At 43.8% G+C, this 11,995-nt stretch overlaps 1 protein-coding gene across 2 annotated transcripts; it reads left to right on the top strand.

Annotated features, from left to right (window-relative positions):
- The first annotated feature begins 22 nt into the window (after positions 1-22).
- LOC117063216 (serine protease-like protein 51) lies at positions 23-11,416 on the top strand. Of its 2 annotated transcripts, none has more exons than XM_033176851.1 (4): positions 23-105; positions 1,074-1,216; positions 1,386-1,468; positions 10,710-11,416. In XM_033176851.1, exons 1-4 carry the CDS (start codon positions 27-29, stop codon positions 10,879-10,881), a joined length of 477 nt encoding a protein of 158 aa, XP_033032742.1. In that variant the 5' UTR covers positions 23-26; the 3' UTR covers positions 10,882-11,416. The 2 variants fall into 2 exon arrangements, with proteins under 2 accessions (XP_033032742.1, XP_033032746.1); XM_033176855.1 differs by having other exon boundaries at positions 1,386-1,491.
- The last annotated feature ends 579 nt before the right edge of the window (positions 11,417-11,995 follow it).

The raw sequence follows: 11,995 nt of genomic DNA, 5'->3' as shown, positions 1-11,995 counted from the left end.
CACCAGTGCAATTCAGCAATTTCAAAATGCCTGTCTGCCTGCAGCAGGAGGAGAGGACCTGGGACCGGTGTTGGATGGCAGAGTGGGTAACGACAAATGGGTATGGTACGTGCCCTCTTTTCAGAACCCATAGAAAGCCCAAATGTAGGGTGCCATGGGCTAGAGAGCATGATGCTTTGGGTGTGGGAATGCTTGGGTCTGAATTGTGGCTTTGTCTCTCTTGAGCTCCTTCACCTTCCTCACCTTTAGTTTTCTCATCTACAGAACGCCAGGAACGCCTCCTCAAATAAGTTATGGGGATTAAATTAAATGAGGTACCCAGTAAAAGCCTAGGACATAGAAGAATCTCAAAATATGAGACCAGTGATAATTTTTGTGGAGTCAAAAGCATGATAAGCCAGTTTGGATCATCCCACTTGTGGCTGTTTCACAATGGCCATCTCCCCATCTGTTGGCCACCCCATGTAAAACGCCATCTTGAGATAGCTCTGAGCCACTGATTCTCCAACCAAGCTCCATTATGGATGACTCCACCCCTTTCCCTGCAGGGCACCAGGCTGCCTGGCCAGAGAAGATCTCTGGGATGGTGAGAGTGTGGTGGGGAGAAGGCCAAGAGTTCCCCTGGTATTGTGGTCAATTCCTTCCTACAAAGTGGCATGACCAGGTGTGTCTTCTTCTTGGTTTCTCCATTTGGCTTGGTGAAGACACTGGCCAACACCAATTCAGAGGGTGGGCTGCTCTGATCCTCAGGACAAAGCCTGGCTGTGAAGGGATGGTGGGGCCAGGGAGGACCTTCATTCCAAGTTCCCCTGGCAGGGGCTGAGGCTGGGGCTTTTGTGGGCTGCTTCTGGAGAAAGTGAACTTCCCACAGGAAGCACACATTTACTGGAGGAACTTCTTGTTGAGACTGTTGGAGAGGAGGCTGAAGTCATCCCAGGCCTCCACGCCCTGTGAATTTGTGATCTGCTGGATGCTGGTGGCCTCCCAGGCTTTCATGCTGATCGCGTGTGGGCTGGTCACTGTTGGCAGCTGATGTAGTGCTCACTCTCACACCGGCTTTCTCCCTTTGTCAGACCAACATGATGACCTAAACATGCACCTGGAAAAGCTGAGAGTGGTGCAGATTAGCCAGAAAGAATGTGCCAAGAGGGTAAACCAGCTCTCCAGGAACATGATTTGTGCTTGGAAGGAACCAGGCACCAATGGTATCTGTAAGGTACTCACCCCTGCCCAGCCCCCTCCTCCCTCCAGGTACCCCATCACTTTCTAGGTTCCCAAACAGGGCGGGGGCTAGCCTACACCACTGGGACCCTCCCATTTTCCCCTCCATGTTCTTTCTGGATGTACCATTGATAGCAGACTGTTCTTCCTTTTCTCATTCCCAGGGAGACAGTGGGGCACCTCTGGTTTGTGCTATTTATGGAACCCAAAGACTCTTCCAAGTGGGTGTCTTCAGTTGGGGCATAAGGTCTGGCTCCAGGGGGAGACCTGGTATGTTTGTGTCTGTGGCTCAGTTTATTCCATGGATCCAGGAGGAGACAGAAAAGGAGGGGAAAGCCTACACCATAATCTCAGGATCCACGAGAAGCTCGCTGGTGTGTGTTCCTCAGTACCTTTTCTTGCTAGGACTAGGGTCTCAAATGCTGCTGGCCACCATGTTTACCGGTGATAAACCTAATTGCTAAGCTTTGGACCCACCCTTTTTCCTTCTTTTTCTTCTCTCTCCTCTCCTCCTGTCCATTCTCACACAAGCATCTGTGGAGCATCTGCTATGGGGTAGCATACACCGGCCCCCAGAAGTTAGACATGGACTCAATTCTTCCAAATCTCACAGTCTAATGAAGGAATGTTAAACACAATGCTAAAAAGAGGCACGCGCAGTGCATGGGGGAATCCCGGAGGAAAAGAGTAACCTCCAACAAAGAAGGACGGTTTCAGGAAAGGGTTGGAAACTCAACCTTGGGAAATCACTTATGTTTCTTGACCTCAGTTTCCTTATCCATGAAAAAGAGATTCCATTAGATGAACTGTAAGGTCTTTCATCAAACCAACATTCTGTAATGCTTAATAACTTATTTATCTCGTGGAACACAATATTACCTCGTCATTGCCCCACTCTAATTCCGTCAGTTCAGTGCATGATACGGACGCACACACAGGGAACCCCCACCTGAGGTGCAAATGCTTTCGTCTCCTGGGCCATCCATGAAAGAAAGTCTCTGGTAGAGTTAGGATCAGGCATCTTTCATCCGGTTTGGACTTGAACATGGGGAGATGATGGCTTGCTACTTACAGACCACACCATTATTTCTCTCTCCTTATTTATCCAAATAAAAAGTTAGGATAATGAGGTGGATTAGAGGAAGTGGCAACATCTGCCCTCTCCACATATGTGGGTCACTGAGTGAAGCCCACTGCCAGTCACCAGAGTCTTCATCCATCCAGTGAGAAAGGATAAACATTCCAGGATGAGAAAGCAAGCACATCTTTTCACTGAGTGGAAACAAAATAGCTTGTGTGGCCAGACTGAAATACAAACGATAAGAATTTGTTTTTAGAAAACTAAGAGACCACGTTTATTTAAAGATTGGTGCCATGAAGGACAGTCAGGGACTAGTGGTAGTTTTCTGGGGGTTCCTTTCTTGGTTATGTCTACCTGGCATAGCTACAAAGGAGACAATCGTATGTGGCCCCATAAAAGAGAAAGACATTCATCTGCTCATTCATTCATTCAGATACTTTGTGAAATAGGCACTGGAAAGATACAGGAATGTAGATGGTGTGGGTGCTTCATGACGTCTAATGTATATGTCACAGCCAAATTTGTGCCTCTTCTCATAGGGTCCCTCACAATTAGTAATTAGTTTCATTATATAAATGCAGTTCTTCCTTGGTATCTGTGGGAAATTGGTTCCAGGACTCTTCTTGGATACGAAAATCCACGGATGCTCAAGTTCCTCATATAAAACAGAATTTGTATGTAACCTATGCAATCCTTCCACATATTTTAAATCTTCTCTAGATTACTTACAGTGCCTAATACAATGTCAATGCTATGTAAATTGTTGTTATACTGTATTGTTTAAGGATAATAATTTTTAAAAAGTTTGTGCATGTTCAGTACAGATACAACCATCCCTGTTTTTTCCAAATATTTTTGATCTGAGGTTGGTTGAATCCACAGATGCAGAACCCATGGATATGGAGGGCCAGCTGAACATGTATACATACATGTATACATATACTTATGTATGTACATGTGTCTGTATACATACCTATGTATGTATGCACATGTCTGTATACATACATAATTTTATATACACATAAGTATATAAAAATACATATTGTTTTACTTCTAAATACGTATCATTTATTTATGGATAGTTTCCTTTCATTACATATATGTAAAGAGATAGGGATTTATTTTAAAGAACTGGCCCGTGTGATTGTCAAGTTTAAAATCTGTGGGGAAGGCAGGTAAACTGGAGACCCAGGGAAGAGTTGATGTTGTAGCATCGAGTCCGAAGGCCATCTAGGGGCAAAATTTCTTATTTGGGGGACTTAAATCCTTTCTCCTAAGACCTTCATCTGATTGGTTGAGGCCAACTCACATATGGAGGGCAATCTGCTTTCCTCAGGGTCTACTGATTCAAATGTTAATCACGTCTAAAAATAGCCTTCAGAGCAACATCTAGACTGCTGTTCAACCAAACAACTGAGCACCAGAGCCTGACCAAGTTGGACACATTAAATTAACCATCACAGTGTCATAGTCCCATCTCTCAGGCTACTGGGAACAACAGGAAACGCAGCACTTCCCTCTTTGAAGTTTAATAGAACACAACACACACCCAACATTAGATGGCAAAACAAAGTGGCCAGTAAAACGCCACTCTTCTTGATACGCTTCAGTTCACGGAAGGAGACACTTGGTTCTTTTCTCTCATGACCCTGAGATAGGGTTCCCTGTTTAAGTCAAAGTCACAAAGATTAATTTTTTAATTTTAGCTTTTTTATCTCTACATTTTAAAAAATGAATAGGCTTTTGACAGTTACAGGTTTATAAAAAAAATTGAGCAGAAAGTATTATACAATGGATTCTCGTAGGCCCCATCTCCCAATTTCTCCTATTTTAATATCTTGCATTGGTGTGGCACATTACAATTAATGAGCCAATATTGATGCATTATGACTAACTAGAATCTAGAGTTTACATTAGGATTCACTGTTTGCATTGCACATGCTATGGGTTTTGATGAGTGTATAATGACATGTGGCCACCATTGCAGTAATCACACAGAGTAGCTTCCCTGCCTAAAAATCCTCAGTGCTTCATTTGTTCATCTATACCCTGGCAACCACTGATATTTTTACAGTCTCTCACAGATTCCCATGAATTAAGTCCAGCCAAATATGAGTACAAAACACACAATTGCTAAATTCATAAACAGAAAACAAACCATCATGAAAAAGAACAGGAAAGATTACACACCTAGAGTTCAGATATTTAAAGTATTAGACAGTAAATATAAATAATTATGTATAACATATTTTTTAAAAGGAAGAAACTTAAAATGAGACTGAAAACAAAATGCCATCAAAAAATGGCCAGGCAGCATTGAAAAAGAATCCAATGGAATTTATGGAAATAAAAATATAATCCGTAAACTAGTAGATGGATCTGAACATGACTCAGGATGCTAAAAGGCAATGTGGGAAAACGTGAGAGAGAAGTATTGAAACAAGGCAGATGGAGTTAAAGGGACTAACATGACTACGGAAGTTTCAGAAGCAAAGAATAGAAATCGCGGAGAAAAGGAAACGTTCAATGAGTCTGTGACCAAGAATGTTCCATAATGAATGAAAGACATTGATCTTCCAAGTCTGGAAGCACAACAGAGTCCAAGCAGAATTTACATATCTCTAAACACATTTTAGTGAAATGGCAGAACAATAAAGGCAGAGAAAATCTCAAAATCAGCACATGTGAGGAAAAAATGGATTACTTACAGAGGAGCATCAAATCCACAGACTTCTCAACAGCAGCAAGGGAAGCTGAAAGATGGAATACCACTACCAATGTGCTGAGAAAAAATAACTGCGATATTGAAATTGTTGACACTAAAAACTATCATTCATGTAAAACATATTTTAAAAAATGGTTTTCCACTAAAAAAAAATTAATACAGAGGTGCCACAGAATGCCATTTCGGTCAATGATGAACTACATATATGATGGTGGTCAGAGCAAGACACCACACCATATGGCCTAGGTGTGTAGTAGGCTGTGCCATCTAGGTTTGCATACATTGATGTGTGCCTAGCAATGAAATTGCCTAGTGATACATTTCTTAGAATGTATCCTGACATGATGGTATTTTAAAACACTTAAAATTTTAAAAATTTGAAGGTGGCATATACAGGAATATTCATAGCACCATAGTTTATAATAACAAAAAATTAGAAACACATACTTGCTAAATTCATAAATAGAAAACAAACCAATCTAAATGTTCATTATCAGAGACCTGAATAAAGTTTGGTACAGTCAAACAACAGAATGTCATTAGAGGGTGATTACGTACATCAGCTAGAGTGAAGCAGATCAACATAGCTTAATCTCACAATGCAGCACAAAGGCAAGTTACAGAAAAATGTATTCAGTGTGATATTTCTATAAATTTTAAAAACGTGTAAGGACCTATTCAGATGTAGAAAAAATAAGCAACTGCAAAGGGAAAAGAAATGCAAAGTTCAGGATATTCGTTATGGCTAGAAGAAATGGAGAGATCGTCAGAGAGCTTCAACTCTGTAGTGTTTTATTTTATGGTATTATTGTTTATATCCTTTTTGTATATTTAATATTTTACCGTAATTTTAGAAAGAAATGGAAAGGAGTGAAACAGAGGGAGAAAATTTGAAGTATTCATAAGCTCTTCTCATTTTGCAAAACAAAATGCATATTTAATGGCAAAACTAGTACTTGCAAGAGACAGTTGAAAGGGGAACAAGGATGAAAGAATAGAGCAGCTCTAGGTTAGTAAACAGAAACCCTTATCTTACGAGCAGGCTTGGTTGCAGGGCTGCTCCTCTAGCCTGCCAGGGATTTTATAAGGTCACATCATTGTGGCTGTGACCTAAGGCCAGGAGGCTGGTGTGCCAGCCAGCGGTTGGGAGGTCGTGGGAAACATGGCTACTGTCTCTCCCTCAGGCTGTCTCAGAGCCTGTAGCTGATGACCAGGAGGAAATATCACACTGAAGAGTTAGGTCACTGTAAAAATCCAATCCGACTCTACCAGAGCTCAGCTTTAGCTGGCGCTGCTACTGCCTGCATTGTACATTGCAGATATTAGTAAGTGCATCTCATTGGACCCAAAAATCACATCCAGAATTCTAGAGTAAGGCAGTTGCAACATGACACAGAAAAAATGGAATTAGGAGAGGGGAACTGGATTTTGAGTGCTTACTGAGACACGATCTAGCAGGCCCACCACTTTGGCTGTCAGCGTATGCACACAACCTTCTTTATTAAAATTTCTAGAATCCAGAATAGTAACAACAGCATGCTCCTAACACAACACGACTATTCTCTACACAAACAGAACACTCTGATCCTCTCTGAAAAGTCTCATGAAATCATCATATCCATCTTTGAGTGAGATTGTTTAATCACAATCTCAGCTTCACATCCCTGTCAGTTTGGGTCCTCCAAGAGCCGATGCCAAGACTGAATTATATGTGAAAGAGATTTATTGGTGGAAAAGCCTGGCAAGGGTAAAGGATCTTGGGAACAGGAGGAGGCAGAGCATCTTCAGACCCCATTGCAGGTCTGAGAAAGTCTGGAGCAGGCTGATGACAGTTCATGAGCCTGGGTACCAGGTTGAGAGCAGTAATGGCCCAAGAAAAATTGACCCCTGCCACTCTCAGCCATTGGCTGGGTGCACTCCGTAGAAGTGCAGTGTTGGTCTGACAGCTGTGATGGATCTGGAGGAGCAGTAGCTGAAGGCCGTCATCAACTATGCTTCCCACAGCAGGTTCTTTTGAAGTAGATCTGGGCGGAACACCTCCATGGCCACCACAATCTCATATCCTAAAGATCAGTAATAAATGTAACCAATGTGAACACTTGGGGAAAAGAAGGAAAAAAGGGAAATTGGCATATACAAATACATAAAACAAACATGAAAATCCAGGCAGCTGCAATTGTTCTCAAGTCTGCAACTGATCCTGAGACCACAGCTGGCCTTCTTCCAATCTGAACCTCAGCTGATTGTGGTTCTTTATTTGTTGGGGTGACCACACATTCATTTCTGAACTCTCGATGGTTTTTCCTGGATGGGGTTGCTATGGTTTCCCACTGATTTCTCCCTTTGGACAATGAAATAGAAAGAAAGACCATCTTCAGAGGATGTGATGGATTTCAGACATATTCCCCCTTGTCCCCATGTGTGTAGCAAATCTCTGTTCTTTGCTATTTGGGGTCAGTTTTCTCAGCCAGTACACGAACCTCCTCCTTTGCCTATTGGCTTAGTGGTATAATGAACTCCAAATGTCCAGGTGGCAGTCTCAACTCTCCACGCAATAAACCCATCGCATTCCCTGGTAGAGGCATTCTTCCCTTGGGAACTAACATCTCGAAACCTCCAGAGCTCAAAGTTGCGGTGGCAAGAAGCAAAACGTTATTGGGTGTGGATCGTTAAGTGCAACAGTAAATGAAGCCAGTCCCATTCTTATCCTTGGTTCCCAAATCCAAGTTTTCTGGCTACACAAGAATCAGCTCCTATTGAATGTGCTTCATAATAGACACGGTACTTTGTAAAAGAGCACTCCAGCCTCACATGTCATGAGATCTCAACAGGCTCAGTTGCATGACCTTCATGGGGCCATTCCACTGTTCTATCAGGCATGCTGCTTCTGGGTGGTGGGACCTATGGGAAGATCCGTGAGTCCCATGGGCACCAAGTGCATTGCTTCAGTTCTGTTGCATTTTAATCTGTTGCATTTTAATCAGTTTGTAAGAAGTAATGCCAAATGCAAAACCATAGTGATGAATAACCAGGCATTTAGTAAGTTTTGTGTGATGAGGCAGCAAAGGCCTTTTGGGCCTGGGAGACACATCCATAGACAGAATAAATGTCTACTACTGTGATGAAAAATTGCTGACTACTCCATGAGGGAAGGGGTCAAATGTAACCAATTTTCCACCAGATGGGTACGTGCTACATCACACCCACCCTACAGACAATGGCCACAGCAGGGCCTTCCAAGGATGCTGGTGCTCACCTTGGAAATGTATTTTTCGATGCCTAATAAAAAAGGATAACAAAGCATCCTCAGGAATCTCATAAACTAGAGTTAGAGGATGGGGGAGCAGGTCAAAATTAATAAATCCATTCTGGCATTCTTATCTGAGTCTTTGGATTCCTTCTTTTATATTCTGGAAAGCAATTCTGTTTAATGTAGGCCATTTTTTTTTGGTCCAAGGTTTTAGTCCTTCGACCAAATAGAGCCACTTCCAGCTGCTCTAATGACATTCTGTTGTTTGGCTATACCAAAATGTATTCAGGTCTCTGATAATGAGCATTTAGATTGGTTTCTTTTCCATTTATGAATTTAGCAATTATGTGTTTCTAATTTTTTGTTATTATAAACTATGGTGCTACGAATTCAGAATTTCTCTTAAGTGCACCTAGACTGATAAATTTGGCCCAGTCAAATCAAATTCTAAGTCCCTTAGAATCCATTCTTGCACATAATCAGGTTTCTACAAGTATACATTAGGAGAATGTTGCAGTTCTTTCAGTGTGTTTTCTATATTCTCCTGGGTCGGATTTGAACTGATTTATATAAATTCTACTGGCATGGCTCTACTGACTGCTGTGAGAGGTGATTGGGGATAGTGGGCTATGGGAGAATCAGCATTCCCTGGGAAAGTACTTTCTTCAGATGAGTCTTTACAAAGTCTTCAAGCAAGAAAGGACTAAGGTCCCAGAAAGGAAAGGAAGGGAAGCTCAGTGGACTTTAAGGTTGTGAAGTATGTTGATTCATCTTAATACACCCAAGTTTCCCAATGCAATACTCCTAGTCACAGTCCTTCCCAATTAATCACCTTTCACATAAGCACCTAAAGAGGCTGTGAATTCAAGTTAGGTTGTAATTCTGCCACCTGCAGGAACAATCCTGCAGTTTCTGCTACGATAAGAGATTCCTTCAGGGGCAGTTGTACAAGCTTCTTTGATGCTTCTGCAGTGCTTTTGAGTTATGCCTCTGAGGTGAAATTTTAAAGCCTTGAGATTGTTGGGGTATTTTGTTCTGTATTTTTTCTGTAAATTTTCCGTTCAGTAACTTTAACCCTTGTCCTTATCTCTTCCACCAGAGTATTCTATCAAAAAGGTGCTTGGTCTCTTTTAATAGGCAATTGATTCCATGAATGACAGGTCATAACTTAAGACACTGCATGCCATGGACTATCAGAAACCCATTTTCCACTAGCCAGGAGGTCATTATTGGCTTCAAGCTAATCATGCCTAACAACACATCTTAGATTTCCCTCCATCTTTGCAGTTGTATTTCCTGGAACCACTTTCAGTACCAAATACTGTATCAGTCAGGATTCTTTCAGGAAAATAGAAAACACTCAGGTATGTCAAACAGAAAGGTATTTAATACATGAAAATGAATACTTCTAGAACCATCAAAAGTGCCTGAGTGTCAAGGTCAGGAAAAACAGTTGCTTCTTTTCAAGAGCTCAGTAAACTACAGGAATCATTGGAACCCCCTGCAAATGATATAGTTAGCTTCAGTATCAGGATGATTTGCAGGAGAAGACTCATAGTTAATGGCAAAACCTCATGACTGCCGTCTGCTGAATTCTGCGAGCCTGCGCACAGCTGCCATGGGAAAATGATTGCTCCCTTTCCTCTGCCTCCTGAAGCTTGGCGGAGAATCTAAATTGGAAGCCTGCTGGGATCCTGAGAAACATAGCTCTTAGACTCTCAGCCTCTACAATATCTGGGAGACTTAGATAAGGCAGCAATGGTGCTAAAAATCAGTATATAATATCTGGCATATTGACCTGCTAAATGTGGAAAACAAAAGGAGTAATTCCCTCATGTGGTTACTATGAGGATTAAGCAAGATAACACTTGTAAAGTCCTGGGTATAGTATATTGTACATGATAAGGCTTACTAATGGGTCGTGTGGTGTCTTTATCAGCCCTAAAATAAAAATAGCTCATAGCTGTCAACTCTGTCCTCTGTGAGAATGTGCTAGATGATGCTGAGCCATTATTTTCCATTTGTCTCCCATTTCCCCAGTACAGATCCATGTGCCGTACTTCCCTCGGTCCTGGGAGGCTGGCTCCTAGGGACTGAGTTACCTGGGATCCTAAATGCCACTTGGCTTGACCTCAGCAAGTACCAACAGAAAGTACCAGGGCAGGAAGGGAGAGGGCTGGGGTATTTCTTCCCCGTCGCTTTCCTGTTTGGGCCATTGTTCTGCCGCTGGCTGGGTCCATTCTGGACTCAGTTCCCACGGAGTAGTCCCTCCTTTATGCTTGTGGTCCTCACTGGATTCCAATGACAGTATCTTCCCCTATGGCTTACTGCTGCTGTTCAACTCTGGACCCCTTGTTCTCCTTCGCTGAATCCCTTTACAATGCCCACAACTTTCAGTCTCTTCATTAAAATGCCTTCATTTGCACTTTTAGAGTAGAATCGTGTTTCCTTCTGGAGCCCTTCCTAATTGATATGCTTAGGGCCATCTTCCTTAATGCCCCAGACCTGCTGGTTTCGGAGTCATCGACCTCCTCATTTCCACTGCAGAAGGCCAGAGGGAGATTTGGAAAATCAGGGCAGGGCCCAGGAGAAGGTGAGGAGTGATGGCGAGTGGAGAAGTGGAGTGATGCTGAACTCTAAGTCGGCATCGCGTGCCCCTCTTGGCTGGCATGGGGATTTCATCTCCAAGAGGCCGGTGGACTGCGGCACACAGACAATGCCCTCCTGGACACAAGTCTGGGGCCCCCACCTGGCACCCCTGTCCAAAGTGGAGTCGCTACATCTGGAGTTGCGCCTCTCTTGCATTGCCTGCAAAGATCCAACTGTCCCCGTACAGGGGAAGAATTAGGGCACAGCTGAAACCCAAAGGGGAAAAGAAATGGGCTGAAATCCACGGGGAGCAATGTCTATTTCTTAGTCTGTCTCCTGCCCCAAATAGCTCCCCACTCCTCCCGCAGCTTGTGTTGACACGTGGCTTTCCCTGGCAGCAGATGCCACCGGAACGTAAACTAGGACGCAGAGGGCGGTGATGAGCCACAGGCCCTCAGGCCATGTCCTGTCCTGCCCTGACTCCCCAGGCTCCCTTGCCTGGAGCTCAGAGCACAGACCCTGAGTGACCCCCTGCTTGCCAGGATGTCCCAGCAGGGCCCCTGCTCTCCAGAGCCACAGCAAATTAGGGGGACCCTCTGTTCAGCCTGGGAGGGAGCCGGGGTCCCATTTGTGAACTGGTGGGCAGAGGGGGTAGTGCCAGGTGGAGTTGCAGCTCTTCCTCCTATCCCTGCCCCATCCCTACCCTGTCCACCCCTTTCATTCCCTCCCACTGTGGCCCTGATGAGCCCTCTCAGGGAAGCCCATTCTCCCTCTGAACCTTCAGGGAGCCAGGCTTACCTGCTCTTTCCCCTGGGAGAGCTTTGGGGTCAGTCTCAGACAGGACCTTTCTCTCCCTGCACAGGTTCTTTCAGAGCACAGCTTCAGCCTGGTTACTTCTGACACCAGCCAGGAGGAACAGACTTTTTCCCACACAGCAGTTACCACCAGAAGTACCTGAACAAGATCACCCTCAGCTCCTGCAGCCTCAGGGCACCCAAGTGTCCTGTCCACTGGGCATCAGTTATGGACAAAGATTTGTGTGGCCCTTCACTTTGCACGCTGAAGCTCTAACCCTGGCTGCAACTGGAGAGGGGGCCGCCAAGGAAGTCATTAAGGTTAACTGAGGTAT

This window comes from Trachypithecus francoisi, unplaced genomic scaffold (assembly GCF_009764315.1).
Source record: "Trachypithecus francoisi isolate TF-2019V2 unplaced genomic scaffold, Tfra_2.0 Contig01554, whole genome shotgun sequence".
Classification (NCBI taxonomy): domain Eukaryota; kingdom Metazoa; phylum Chordata; class Mammalia; order Primates; family Cercopithecidae; genus Trachypithecus; species Trachypithecus francoisi.
The sequence above is the reverse complement of the archived record's forward strand: the minus strand, read 5'-3'. Positions and strand labels throughout refer to the sequence as shown.